Source organism: Nylanderia fulva, unplaced genomic scaffold, assembly GCF_048542155.1.
Source record: "Nylanderia fulva isolate GAGA-0341 unplaced genomic scaffold, ASM4854215v1 Scaffold39, whole genome shotgun sequence".
Taxonomy (NCBI): Eukaryota; Metazoa; Arthropoda; class Insecta; order Hymenoptera; family Formicidae; genus Nylanderia; species Nylanderia fulva.
This window is the reverse complement of record NW_028190466.1, coordinates 1,066,332-1,082,274: the sequence shown is the minus strand read 5'-3', so window position 1 is coordinate 1,082,274 and position 15,943 is coordinate 1,066,332. Positions and strand designations below refer to the sequence as shown.

At 28.5% G+C, this 15,943-nt stretch overlaps 2 protein-coding genes across 3 annotated transcripts; one reads left to right on the top strand and one right to left on the bottom strand.

Moving 5' to 3' along the window:
• Positions 1 to 701: 701 nt before the first annotated feature.
• TpnCI (troponin C type I) lies at positions 702 to 10,224 on the top strand. Of its 2 annotated transcripts, none has more exons than XM_029321658.2 (6): positions 702 to 913; positions 2,061 to 2,091; positions 5,639 to 5,782; positions 6,084 to 6,203; positions 8,602 to 8,733; positions 9,867 to 10,224. In XM_029321658.2, exons 1-6 carry the CDS (start codon positions 911 to 913, stop codon positions 9,893 to 9,895), a joined length of 459 nt encoding a protein of 152 aa, XP_029177491.1. In that variant the 5' UTR covers positions 702 to 910; the 3' UTR covers positions 9,896 to 10,224. The 2 variants fall into 2 exon arrangements, with proteins under 2 accessions (XP_029177491.1, XP_029177490.1); XM_029321657.2 differs by having other exon boundaries at positions 702 to 934.
• Positions 10,225 to 11,717: 1,493 nt separating this feature from the next.
• Positions 11,718 to 15,839, bottom strand: LOC114945444 (NCK-interacting protein with SH3 domain). The gene is made up of 9 exons (XM_029321671.2): positions 15,398 to 15,839; positions 15,098 to 15,291; positions 13,978 to 14,847; positions 13,469 to 13,671; positions 13,288 to 13,391; positions 12,972 to 13,190; positions 12,731 to 12,903; positions 12,004 to 12,101; positions 11,718 to 11,935 (listed from the first exon to the last, which is right to left on the bottom strand). The coding sequence occupies exons 1-9, from the start codon at positions 15,420 to 15,422 to the stop codon at positions 11,845 to 11,847; spliced, it is 1,977 nt and encodes a 658-aa protein (XP_029177504.1). The 5' UTR covers positions 15,423 to 15,839; the 3' UTR covers positions 11,718 to 11,844.
• Positions 15,840 to 15,943: the final 104 nt, after the last annotated feature.

Genomic DNA, 15,943 nt, shown 5'->3' with positions numbered 1-15,943 from the left:
CTTGGGTTATTATTGAAGGATATTAATTGATGATTAGATAGATCAATCAAAGAAGTATAAGGATGTTCAAATTTTTGTTACATATTTATCCTTTAATAATATCTCAAGTAGCAAATTGACGTCATTAAACGTTAAAATGACGTTATTTTGACGTCAATTTGCTACTTGGAATATTATTAAAAGATATTAATTGATGATTAGATAGATCAATCAAAGAAGCGTAAGGATGTCCCAAATCTTTTCGTTACAAATTTATCCTTTATCTTATCTAATGACGTCATTCGGCGTGAAAATGACGTACGCTGAGATTTGCCCAAAAATTTCGAAACTTTGAGCTATATTTTTCGAGGTAAAAAACTGAAAAATTAAATTCTCCCTAATTTTCTTTCTCTCTTCCAATTCGCAGGTAGATCTCGCGCGCAGCATCAACCTTCGGCACCTCTGCGTTATCGGATTCGAGAATTCAAGAAGAGAGAGAGAGAGAGAGAGAGACGAAGAGGAGAAAAGAGAATTAAGAAGCCCGCCTCTCTTCGCATATACACATGCATAAAGATACGTCGTCCCAGAAATAGCGCAAGCGCGCCTTCCCGAGGGCTTCTCTCGCTCTGGTGGACCACCGAACGGAGGATGGACCTACGATTGGCTGGAGCTCGCGATCACGCAACCGCTATATCGTCCTGTTCGAATATTTACCGCGGCGTCGCTGCGCCTCCCGGCAGTGCGTTTAAATCGGCGGCTCGCAAAAGGAAAGAGAGACATTCTGCCTATTTTCTCCTCCCGTTATCAAACACACACGTTTTCGTTTCTTCCCTTCGGACGGACATAAGAGAGTCTTGCGAGACCGCGACAGTATAATATCTTGTTGGTGTTTTAAGTAGAATATAAATTAAAAAAAAGTCGCGCCGCCATCATGGTATGTTCTATCGATGATATCGTAAGTCGTCGCCCTGGTAAACATACACGTTTATTTCCTATCTACTGTCTATCTGTCTAGTTATATATTCGTTGTATTTTTTAACCATCTCTTTCTTTCCTCTCTATCTTTCTGTTTCTCTCTATTTCTAATTATTGTAAAAAAAAAAAATATATATATATATTTGCACGTATTTAACTCTGAATTTCTCTCTCTCTCGCTTGTGCACCCTTTTTTGTTTTATTTTTTATGCATCGTGATTCAGTAACGATATATATTAGCATGTAGAGCTCGGATTTTCAGGTAGTTGTCTAATAATGTTATTTAGTAATTTAATAGTATGCCTAGGGGCGTAAAGCACCTAATTGATCGGCCACTTCCGGTTGAGAGAGATATTTTGGAACCGGCGATATGGACGGGATTCTGGAAAAACGTGACTGTTTCTTAGACGGCGAGTCAATTCGACTCCGCTACTTTTAACATTATCGTCGAAAATAAGGCCCGTTTTATTATTTCGAACATAAATAAAGAAATTTTTTCTGCATTTGTGTCATAATAAAATTAATGCTTAAAGTAGCGGTTTCGAACAAGTCCATTTGGATAAATAATTATTATTATTGGTAAAGTTGAATATAACAGAGTAATTGAGATTTTCGGATAAGGAAGACAATTTAATTTGTAATAAATTATCTAAAAATAGCCTACCATGAAAAAATCATATATAATTATAATTAATTGTTTAATAGATTCCAAAAATCTCCATTATTCTGTAATATATTGCATGCAAAGGTTCTTAATGTTTTTATAGATGTAACTAATTTCGAGATATTTTATATACTTGAAATCTTTAAAATTTGAGAAAAGGTAAATTCGATTTTAAAAATTGAATTAATTTTAATTCGAATGAATTGAATGAATTAATATAACAATGCACGAATGTTTCTTTCAAATGTATATAATTGTGTCAACTTTTAATTGAACGTATCAAATCTACTCGAAGTCTTTAACAATTTGTGCATAATACTTTCGATTAATGAGAATGAAATAATGTTTACTATAGGTATCTTTAATTGCATATTTTATATTTATAGTGATAATTATAATTATAATTCTTATTATTTATCGTATATTTTTTCCATGTTCACAGGCCGACGAGCTTCCGGCGGAACAAGTTGCCGGTATGTATTCTTAAATTCAGTTCGTTAATTAAGATATTGAACTGATTCATAAATAACAACAGCATGTAAAAGTTTTTTTTACAAATTCATGGATTAACATTATTATTTTTTTCTATTTGATGAATTTTAAAGCGATCTGAATAGATGGAAATTTAATTTAGGACAAGATTTTATACGCACAACAATTATAATAAATAAATTCTTCAAAAGGTCGCCAGTAATAATTGAAACAAATATCTAATGAGCAATTTACAGTGATAAATATATCCGTCTTAGATACTTGAAAAGGACCGCAATGACGGTCGAAACGTTGTATTAAACAATTGTAATAAATTGCCAGTTTGGTCGACTTGCTCATTAGATATTTGTTATAATAAATATATGCAAGAAAAATTGTAAAAAAAAGAAACCCTTATTAATTGCAAAAAATGTGATTTTGCTACGAGAAAAAATTCCGGAGCTTTCATAATCAGTTCTATCTCATTCTTTTTCTTCGAATCAAATTTTCTTCCATATCAAATTTCTATTTGTTTAGATCAAAATTCAGTAAATGAAAAAAATTTTACAATGACAGATCGATGAATTTGTGAAAAAAAATTTTGTACATCAAATTAATTAACAAATTATCATCTAAAAATGAAAGTTATATTTAATAATGGAGGATATAAAGCATATTAAAATTTATTACAAATAATTTTAAATATAAAAATTCAGCTTATCAAGTAAAACAAAACTTATTTATATGAATCAGCTCGATAAAATCGCACAAACAATTTCATCAATTAATCTTGTTGTTGATGTAACAAACAAAGCCTGTATATATTTTTAGCAGATCTATGAAATAAACAAATTGTGTACAAATGCACTGGCCAAAATTGTACAAAACAAATAGAACATAAGTCTATAGCCAAACATATCCGTATATAACCATTCCGAACTTAATTAAGATAGTAATGTTATATGATTAATGTAGAAGCTATTTTACGCAAACTGTCATCTGTCATTTATCATATTCATTACTACTGTATAAATGTAACACATTTAATATTATAATATATAATATTATAATATATAATATTATAATATATAATTTTATAATATAATATATATTAATATTATTTTAATATTAATATTATATATATATAATAATTAATAAATTAAATTAACTATAAATTTAACATAAAAAAATCGTACACTGAAAAAAAAATTATTAAATTAATAAATATTTTAATACTGTCTTTTTGAAACAAATAAATATTTATCTCTCTGTTTCGAAAAGGATTTTCTTATGTCAAATAAATATTTTTCGCATCAAATAAATGTTTATTTGAATTCTGTAGGTTTTTTTGCAGTGTATTACGGTGTAAAAGCGATGTTCGACAGTTTGTAGCGGTTTTGTACCCCGCGAGATTGAAAATAGAAGGATCCTTTAGATCGGAAGACGATGGTGGCATGAATTGACGTCGAGCCCGGAATAAATTTTCACATTTCGCTTTCGCCGAGTCTTTACCCGAGTTTATTTACGCTTTAATCCGATCGGGGGCAGCCGCGGAGAGTGCGTCTATGTATAGCTGTCCTCCGAAAAGCGCCTCCGGGTCTCTCCCGCGTCTCTCCCGCGTCTCTTCCGCGTCTCTCCCGCGTCTCTCCTCGAGACGAGGGGGATGATCCGATGATCGATTCTATGAATATACGCACATGTATCGGAATGATAAAAATAGGAAGGGGGAAGAGCGAGAAGAGTTACTCTTCAGAACGGAAGGCCAGAAAAATGGGCGAGAAATGGCCGGCGTTTCCAGCTGTTTGCGATATCGTATCGCATTCTTGAAAAGAGGAAGAAATTTTAAAACACTTTTGGAACGAGACGTGTAGGAATCAAGCCCTTCCTTTTTGCAACGGGTTGCAAAGAGATCGAGAGAGAAATCTGTGTGTTACGAATTTTCTTCCATATCAAATTTCTATTTGTTCAGATCAAAATTCATTAAATGGAAAAAAATTTCGTAATGACAGATCGATGAATTTGTGAAAAAAAATTTTGTACATAAAAATGGAGGATATAAAGCATATTAAAATTTATTATAAATAATTTTAAATATAGCACGATATACGATTTTACCGAAAATACACTCCAAGACGCAATTTCTCTCGTATTTGGATGATAATGAGACGTTTCAATAAGAGATATTTTTCAGTCATTTATGAAATAAAATAAAACCCTGCTTTAGACACTTTGTATAATATTTTTTTATAGCGTTAATAATAATTAAATATATTAATTTTAATATATATATATTATTTTCTAGTAATATTTATAAATATTTATTTTAATAAATGTCAATAAATATTATTTTTAATATAAATCATATTATTAATTTTCTAGATAGTGTTAATAATTATTAATTTTACTCTCATATAATATATATACAATATAATTATAATATTTATTAATCTAACGCTACATATTAATCATAAATGTTATAAATATCAATTATATATTTGATATGATAAATATAATATTTAAAATTTTTTAATATATATTTCGTGCAAACTGAACACATCACGATTGGCTGATCGCCGAATAATATTTTGCATATATTTGCAGTGAAAATGAGGGAGACTAGCGCGAAAAACGCGCGAGGTAACATGATACCAGTAAAGTGTTGAAAGCTCGTGGATTTTGGATCTCGTATAATAATTCGGAGGGACAGTCAAATATATAATATTTAAATCCACACATCGCGGAATCGCAGAGTTTCTTGAGAAGTCCTGATAAACAATCGGATCGCGTAACCCTGCGGTGTATCAAGCCAAATAAGCTCAGCATCAGCATCAGCTGACGGAGGAACGTTTAACAGTCGATCTAAATCCGTATCCGCGGCGAATTTAATGTCCTTATTGTTGGTGAAACTATTATAATCTCGAAACGGAGGCCGTGCGACTCCTTTAATAACTCTATTCTTGTAACTTTAACTATACGACCAGAACCAACTTTTCCGTCTGGATTTTTGATCCAAATTCTGCCGAGAATTTTACTTCTATTCTACACTATTTCAATCTTTTTTTAAAATTTTTATCATTTTATTGGATCTGAGAAAAGAATTATATACTTTATTAGTATATAATATATATATATATATATTTTTATTTATTATATTTTATATATATATATATATATATATTATATATTTTATATATTAAAATTAATTATATTATTTATTTTATTATTTTATATTGTATATTAGTAATTTATATGTATAAAATATAAAATAATAATTTAATAATAATAAAAATCAAAATGATTAATAAATATTTTTAATAATTAAAATTGCAATTTAATAATAAATATAAAATAATTTAAATTGATAAATTATATAAAAATGTCCATTATATAATAATTAAATACAATCGTTATTATTATAAAAAAATTGAGAAAAAAGTGGCGATGGAACAAAATTTTTCTTCATAAAAATTCGAATAAAATAAATTAATTTGTCTATTTTTTCAACAATTAATTTGCATATATAAAGGTATTTTTTTTTGTTTTTTACAGTTCTGCGCAAAGCTTTTGACAGCTTCGACAGGGACAAGAGTGGCAGCATCCCCACTGACATGGTGGCCGATATTCTTCGACTAATGGGTCAGCCGTTCAACAAGAAAATCTTGGACGAGCTCATCGACGAAGTCGACGCCGATAGTAAATAACAAATCATCTCGATTAATAATTAACACGATCGAAGTTAGACCAAAAAATTCGATGAAGTTTATTTCAAGAATATTAATGACTGCACACGTTAATGACCTGTTTACCCTTCTATTTTCGACGTGTTTACTGAATCCATTATGCGATCTTGTTGAGTCTACCTGGCGTTGTTGTCGAATGTCGCGTAATTTAATTTATTGTATCCGGCCTCACAGAAGTTTCTATTTATAGAATTTGCAATTTTCTCTCCTTCTCTCTCTCTCTCTCTCTCTTATAAACAATTCTTTGTTTACAGAATCTGGACGACTCGAGTTTGAGGAATTCGTCACGTTGGCGGCGAAATTCATCGTTGAGGAGGACGCTGAGGCTCTGGAAAAGGAACTTCGAGAGGCTTTCAGGCTCTACGACAAGGAAGGTAGGACAACTTTATTTGTGTAAACAGTTTTAACACATTTTGTTATATTAGAATCGATTATAGCACTCTGATTTGGAGAATGTCTTCTAATTTCTAATATTATATATTATATATAATATATATAATATATAATATTAGATTATTAATATTAGATAAATATAAGATCAGATTATTACATATTAAAAATATATAATTATAATATATATTATATATATTATATTAGATTAATATTATATAATATATATTATAATTATATATTTTTAATATGTAATTATATTTTTTAATCATATAATTATATTTTAAATTTTTATATAATATATTATTAATATAATATAATTATATTTAATTATAATTATAACAATATATATAATTATTTATTTTATGTTTTTAATATTTTAATTGATTATTTATAACATTCTGATTTGGAATGTCTTTTCTAATTTTTAATATTATAATCATATATTTTTAATATACAATTATATTTAAATAATAATTACAATAATATATAATTATAATTGATTATTTATATAGTCTAGCACTCTGATTCGAAATATCTTTTCTAATTTTTTAATAAGCGGAGGTAACAGTCTGGTTTTTTTTATATATTTTTAATCACATATTATAAGAATAAAAAAACAACAATTGTCAGCATCGCGATAAAGCGCTGATGATCTCTTTATATTTATCAATTCATTATTCCCGCGCTTTTTTTCATAGTGAAATATTTTAAATTGAAAAGTATCTGATAAAAATTATATTTCTGTTGCTTATTATTAATAAATATTTAATAATAGATTTAGAATTTAATAATAAAGATAAAATAATGTTTTACAGACAAGTACGCGATGTCTCTTTGAAAGACAGCGGATATTATGTTTCTCAAAATCAACAAAATCAATCTCGCGGCGAGGAAAGACATATGTGACAAACGTGTGACAGGGAAACGTCGGGATGCAAACAGGCGCATTAAGTTCGGGTCGTATACGTAAACGTAAAAATAAGTCCTCTACGCGGAGATTCCCTCACGTGACGGCCGAATGCCAAGAATGTCGTAACACATCGTTCATGAATTACGATTATATCGATAGTAGCGGGTATATATGTGTATTTTAAATATGGAACTGCGGTGTATAACTGGCAACAGGAAGATAAATTATTCGCTTTACAGAGCGTAAATAAATCTTGCAATTACGCGAAAATCTATTGTTCGTATCGAATGAGAGGTGGCAATGAAAACTGTACAAATTTAATATAGAATTTTGAAGAACGTATACTTAAAATCTTTGAAAAATATTTCTTAAAAGATAAAATAATAAGTCTCAAAAGTATTTTTAAAATGTTTCTATGTCCGCTTTTTCATGTTTCAAAAATATTTTTGAATATAGATGTAAACTAATATTTCGAAAATTAGTATCAAATGTTTAAGAAAATATTATCTCAGCGATAAAGAAGAACATTTTTAAAAGTTTTTTAAAATAGTCGAGAAAATGTTATCACAAAAAATTTTTAAATTATTTAAAAATATCCCTAAAACCATTTTAAAATGTTTTTATGCAATATTTTATAGAAATATTTAGAAATATTTTTTGAAAACATTTATAATATTTTGTGCTGTGTGGGTATGTAATAATAGAGTACAAAAAATTTGAAACTTTATTAATATTTTATATTCTTATTAAAAAATAAGATTAAATAAAATACTTGAGAAAATCTCAATAAAAACGAGTACACGGAGAGAATTTTACTGCAAAATTCACTACAAATTTTCTCATACTTTATAATAATTATAAAATTTATATAAATATATTTTATATATGTTATTATAAGTTTTTAATATATTTTTAAATTGTTGAAATGTTGCTATATATGTATTTTAGTAAAGTTAATCAATTTTTTATATTATCAAATCATATTTTTTATATCTTATTGTGATAGATATTAATATTTTTTATTACGATAAATATTAATCAAAGACACTTATAAAATTCTTTAAATACCATATATTGTCTCACTATTATCATAAATTTCAGATAAATTAAAAAAAATTCTCTTTGTGTACTGATAAAAAAAATTACCTTTTTAAAAAAAGGGTAAAAATAAGGTGCTAAGTCTGCGTAACGTCCCTGTAAAAACCTATCCTACAAAATTAATAATACATATAAAAAAAATTATGCTAAGTAAAAATAAAAACTTTTTATATTTGAATTTTATTTAATTAACCAAAAAAGTTATATAAAATAATTTTTTAATTTCCTACATCCTACAAAAAATAATATTAAAAATTTGCAATAATTAAAAAAAATAAAAATAAAAAAAGTAGTGATTATTGTTAATAATCTAATTTTTTTCATGGAGTCTAAATTACTCTAATTTAAATCTGCAATTTGTATTTACTTAGGTAATGGCTACATCCCGACGACCTGCTTACGCGAAATCCTGAGGGAATTGGATGATCAATTGACAAATGAGGAATTGGATATGATGATTGAAGAAATCGACTCTGATGGCTCCGGCACAGTTGATTTTGATGGTAGGTTTTTTTCTATGGCTTTTTTCCTTAAAAAAATAAAATAAAATAAAATAAAATGTAGAACCCATCTTTTTAATTGCATAATTTTGGTGAGAAATAATTTCTCGTAAGAAAAATATTTCCTCAATTTTATATAAGAACGATTTGATTTATTATTATTATTATTATATATATATATATATATATATATATATATATATATATATAAAATCAACATTTTTATAATTTTTTGTTTCAATGTATAAAATTATTATTTTATTCTTAAATTTTATATTTATTATTATAAATTGTAAATTTATTATTAAAATTTTTATTTATTGTTAAATTATAATTTTTTATTTTTTTCGTAAGAAAAATTATTTCTGTGTTTATTACTGTTGACTTAAAAGATTGCCCATTTTATTCCTCTGGAAAATCGGCATCTGTCTTCGTGTAAAATTGTCGGATGGTTTATTTATATGCGAAAGAGCTCGCAAATCGAAAATTATGATCGAGGATGATGTCATTTGATCCCGCAATAATCTATTTTTATCAATATTTGTACTTAATAAATCGCGTTGATTTTTCACGTCTGTTCCAATTCTTGATGAATTTCACATGTGTGATGCTCATACTTATATAAATATCAGAACGTATAAGATAACAACCCTGCAAGAAATATATATGTATATATTAGAAACAATCAAAACTTATATTTTGTGACATCTTTATTTTCATACATTACCAATTTCCTCTATGAGCGATTTGGATTAATCATCTTTATAATTATTTCAACGAAATAGTTTAGTGATGTATAAAATAGCAAAAGAGCACACATATAGGTATATAAAAGTTTATTAGGTATTTGAAAATAAAATTATTATTTGAGAGAGATATTTTATCTTAATTATTATTAAAGAATTAAATTTCTAATAAAAAATTTTATAAAGCATAAAAATAGAAAAAAACAATATAAACAAAAACACATTTACAATATACTTTTAAAACAATCTTTGATCTCGGAAGATTAGAAATTTATTATCAATACTGTCAGTAGAATTTGATGAGAAAAATTCTACTGAAAAATTATTATCTAATTAGACGATTTGTAAGTGAAAACTTGAACTTACATTGTGTATTCTTTCTCATTTCAGAATTCATGGAGATGATGACCGGTGAATAATTTTAAATGAATGCTTTGGATCCGAAGACATATACATACGTGTATATGCAATCATTACGTTTTTAGAAGTAATCATTCGCGTGTTTATGATGAACCAAATTTGTACAGCAAATTTATTTAGGTATCCTTCCGTTTTGTGATTAGCCTCGGAAGCAAATTCCTGCCATGAACATCGCATCGAATGAATATTCCCCCGCTTTTTTACATATATTATATTTCGTATAAACAAATTTTACTTTCATATATTTACATTTCATAAATCCTTGGACTTTTTTTCATTGAAAAATCAATATATATTATTGTTATTAATAAAACGAGATAGAAAAGTCTTTTATTTGCTGTTGTTTGATGCGAATAATTTTCCTCATATGCGTGCGTTTATGTATGGGATAAACACATTTTTAATATTTCTCGACTTAAATATAAGCTTGAAATTTTCTTACACGAACAAATCTATTTTTTATATTAGCTCGATATAGAAAATATGTACTATATTTTTATTAAATTATTTTTTAACGACATTCTTTAGTTAATTTGTAAAATGAAATGTAAAGCTAATTATATATAATTTGATCTAATGTCTATTTTTATTCCTTTTGTTTAAATTTATCTATTTCTTCTTTATTTTCCTCATTTTTAGATAGATAACAATACCTTATTTTTTTAATGCTTCTTAATAATATAAGAAACAATACAAATATCGGACAGACAAAATGTCATTATAACTATCATAAATTTAGGTTTCTATTGAATAATTTAGATTAGAATTATTAATGAAGAAAAGAAGAGGAAATATATTGTTAATATCTTGTCTAAAAATTATCAGCTAAACTTTTTATTTATTTAACATTCAATTAATCACAATAAATTTGAGATTCCTATATAATTGACATGTCGACAGTTACAAACATAACATAGAATAACATGCTTCAAAAAATATAGTCACTAATTATAGACTAGCAAGTTTTACCGATAGCGCAGTGGCACCTAGTAAGTCTTATAAGTAAATCCGTGACAAAGTTTTTCTATCTAAATTTTATTTTATATAATTAAAACATTTGTAAAATAACGGCACTGTATTTATACGTAAAAGTATTTTTTATCTTATTGAAAAACAAGATATATATATATAAACTATTTAATTTTCATATGACTTAGAGTATTAATTCTGACACATAGATGTGGACTAGATTATATATATATTACGAAGAAATAATACTATAATTTTTTAATCAATTTATCCATCTTTTAACAATAGACACACAGATTTGTGTATCAGCTGTATGTTAATATATTAAACTTTATCTCAATATATATAATTTATATATATATATATATATATATATATATATATATATATATAAATTAATATATCAAGATTAATTATAATCTCTATATATATAAATTAATATATCAAGATTAATTATAATCTCTATATATATAAATTAATATATCAAGATTAATTATAATCTCTATATATATAAATTAATATATCAAGATTAACTATTAAAAATGTCATTTAGTTTTGCAAATATTGGAATGCTTTTAAATATCAATATGGTCCTCGTAACGAGAGTGAAAAGGACTTATTTGTTATTTCATGCGTTACTTATGCATATATATCATAATTTTACACATACAAGAGTTATCTCTTCACTCTAAATAGTTACAATTTCCCCTAGATACATTGCAACAAATGACATCTTGTAGCACCGCAACCGAATGAAGACATTTATGGCAGTCGTAAAACATATCGTAGATATTTCATGAGTTGTGCGCGTTCCGTTACATCCTTTATTAATAGTTGAAGTAAAATATAAGCCAGGATTTAACAAAAATTTATTGCGTTTGATTTTGTCTTTTCTTTTAATTAGTTCTCAGATCTATACTTAGACAAGAGTTTGCAAGTCATCCTCCTCTAAATCTTGTTCAGAGGATGAAATTAAATGTCACATCTTGAATAAATGTGGAAATTCGTTGCTAATTTCGCGTACTACTTGCTGGTCTTCTTTACTCTCTGCTGTTTCCTCGCAAAATATTCTAAAAAAAATGTAAGAATGTTCGTTAACAATTATTATAAGTTAACAAGGCATGCAATCGAGTCTTACCTTGTGAAACATTTTAACAAATCTTCAGATCGATGACGGTGCTCGTTATAGCTCGAGGTACGTAGAACTCGACGACAGAGTTCCAAATATTGTCTGCGCTGTCATTGCATTAGAGATAAATATAAATATTAGATACATATGTGTCTAAAGTATTTTTAACAAGTTCAATGTAAACATTTTTATCAATATAACATAAAATACTAGGATTAGATAAGTTAATTATTTTTTAAAACTAAGTTAAGTTAAAGTTAATGATTTAGAAAATTAAGTTGAATTAAGATTAAATTAAGCTAAATAAAAATTCAAAAATATTACTTATATTCAATTAAAATGTCATAGCTTTACAATTTTTAAATTTAATATTTTATTTTTTAAATTTATATAAAATAACAAATAAGGAAATAACAAAAATTTAGAGTTTTATATAGGAATGTATTTTTTTCTTTTGTTTAATTAGAATTTGAAAAAACTAATAGTACCTTTATTTTATAATTCTTATAAGAATGATGTTATGGAATGATTATTTCTTATTAAAATTTAATTGTCCAATCTTTAAGATTTTGTAGAAAAACATTTTTAATTTAAAAAAAAGTTAATAAGTTTAAGTTTAAAAATAACGAGTTTAAATAAAAAATCAACTTATTTCAAATTAACTAAGCTAAGTCATTAATGTTTTAACTTTTAATTAAGTCACTGAGTTACTACTCCATCTTGTAAAGTGCAATACCTTATCACCCGGGAACATGTCGAAGAGTTGCCGAAGAATGATGTCGACGAGAACCTTCACGTCGTTGGTATAAAAGAGACTCGCTATGGCATCGTTATTGAATAAGTCGATGAATAGTTTCAATACAGAATGCGGCGGTTGAGGTTCATGATCAAATACTCGTATCGGATCCTCTGCAACAAATGAAAAATCAGTTTGTCAGTTTTGGACAGTCACAGTCTTGCATTACTGAAAAATTCACCTTCTCTATTAAAAAGAAACAAAATTTTTTCAGTGAAAGTCTTGGCCACAGTCCGTTCACGTAAGGCATTTAGAACCATATTCTCAGAAGTTGTAAATTGAAGATTGTAGGACAGTATTAAATTTATGAACAGGTCCGGAATCTGATCCTCTAAATCTGTATCAGGTGGTGTTTCGATCAAGTCCAGGAGGAACGATATAAAGTCTGAACCAAGTTGTTCTGTAAAATAAAAAATTCATTAAAGAAAAATATATATATTTTTTTAAATATTTATTTTTAATTTATATTATTATTGTATTATTAATGTTTTACTCACCTAAATGTGTAACTGGCATGGGTTCGCCCATTGAAAAAATCATTGTAAGTAGCAGAGATGAGTAATTTAATCTTACTACATTTCTGGGATTACTCCTCATGTCTCTATAAAAATCACGTAATCACGAATTTTATTCATTATTTAAATATTATATAATTCATCATTATATGTTTTACATTACCTCGCTAATTCCATTGGTAAAATACTATTTAACATTATAGTTAGGACCACTGAATCCAAACTACACATTACACCAAACGATTGCAACAACAATTGCCTGATAGTCCATCTTGTTTCCATTTGATAATACTGTATCAATATTGTTACTCCGTTGTATCGATCTTGCCTCAAAACATATCTCGATACATTTGAATCAGCATTAGTCTGTTTGACAAGGAAAATATATGTATAAATATTAATTGTAATAATGATAAGTAATTGTCTAAATATTTATATCACAATTTAATAGTAACAATATATTTAATGTATATATAAGACACAAAAATAAAAATGTGAAATATTAAAGGCTGCAACATCTTTAAAAATGCAATTAATACAAACTTTAAAAAAATTTTTTGAAGAGAATTAGAAAGAATTAATAAAATATGATGTTAAAATCCAAATATATTAAGTATGTGATTTAACAATCTTAAAATATTCAAATATTTTATTATTGATTGTTATACATACTAATATTTCGGTCAGTTCCTTGATATACTCCACAATGATGGACTCATCTTCATAAAGCATCCAGCTCCTCTGCTGCGAGTCTTCCTTGCACGAAGTCAATTCCCTGAAGATAATTCTCAACCTATTGGCATCGTAAGTCTCCTCTATGCTCATTTTCGACACGGTCAATGGTGTTTGCAGCTGATGCAACAGAGCATCCAGATAGTGACCTACAGTCTCTGGCAGCAACTGTTGCAGGCCGGACACCACGACTGTGACCGCAACTTTCGACATGTCGTGGCTGAGCTGAGTGTTCTTGCGCACTTGGTCGAGCAGTTGATAGGCGCTCCGCGAATTGATGGCTTGCAACGACGAGTTGCTTTTGGGCGAGCCGTTCTTGGTCGACGAGTTGCATCTATTCGGCGAGCCGCTGCATATGGTTTGCACGCTACCGTGGGACGAGCTCTTGCGAACATCCGTGATCTGGGTCTGAACTTTTTGCACGGTGTCCGAGGACGATTGACGCGGAAGCGGTGGCACGCGCTCGCTCTCCTTCACCGCTCGCTGATTAATCGTCTGAACGGCTTCCGCGTTCGCATGAATCGTCGTCCGTGCTGTCGCGTAAGAAGTATTGCTCGGCGCTGATTTCACGTCCGCTTCTGTATTGTCGCAGACAGCCGCTGAATCTGCTTCTCCAGATATGATGCCCTCTAAATCTGGTGGTTTAGGCGCTTGTCTCTTGGATTTTTTACCTACTTCAATTTGTTTCTTCTTCTCTATTAACTGCGCTAACAGGTCCTGCTTGTCTGGATGCAGCGAGTCACCTTGGTTTTCCGTCTCCAGAGTTATTATACAGTCCTCCAAGAAGTCGATCAAGAACTGAGGCTGCGCCTAATAATAATGGTTGATTAATAATTATGCAGAAATTATATGCATATTTATATATATTTATATTATTACTTATATTTATAATTTAGAATATTAATATATATATATATAAATAATATATATTATATAATAGTATAATTATATTATTTATATTGTAATATATATATATATATATATATAATATATAATAAATATATAATAAATATATAATAAATATATAAATAATATATATGGATAAACCAAGTCAACGTACCTTCACAATGGTAACATAATTCGATGGTATGTATCCCAGACGGCCCCCTCTGTTTACAACTTGCCACCAATTCTTCTGCTTGACGTTTCGCTGCAGCAAAAGGAAATGCTCGCCCACCCGGAAGCTGAGAGTCTTGGCAAACGTGGCCTTGAAGTCGTACAAAGCCTTCACCACCTCGTGTCCGTTGTCGGTAGCTGCGCGAAATCAAACACGGGGTCGAGAAATTTATATATATCTCAAAGATGAAAAAAAAAAAAAAAGAACCCGGCTCCAGATGGATGCACCACGTTCCCGACTCACCTAACCTCGCGCTGTTATCCTCCATCGTGTTCGAAAGCGAAACGCGACGGTTTCGCGAGGCAACGCCCGAAAGTGACAGGTGACAGCTGATCGTTGACAGCTGGAGCGCCGCGGAGTCGCCTACTCACTTACTTTCATTTACACGCGCGGGCATTTTTATTCATCCACTACTTGTTTCCTTTCTGTCAGATTTTTTTGCCGTCCGGTCGACTGTATTCTCTATATATGTGTGTATGTGTGTGTACCTATACATTCTGCCAATAGATCGCGCTTTTACCGCCATTCACCCGCAGTTCGAGCTCGAGTTGCAAAATCTCTTGCGAATTATACGTATATATATGTATATATCGATCGTAATGCATCATCTCGCTCGACCTTGTTTTTTTATTTAAGTTTTCTGATTTCATAACAATATGGAACGATTGTATTTAATGAGAGAATTGAATGACTCAATTTCTAAACTTCTCTGACAATTTTAACAAAATGCGATATTATTTTTTCATGAACTAAATAGTTTTGATTATAAAATATGTACACGTGTAAAAA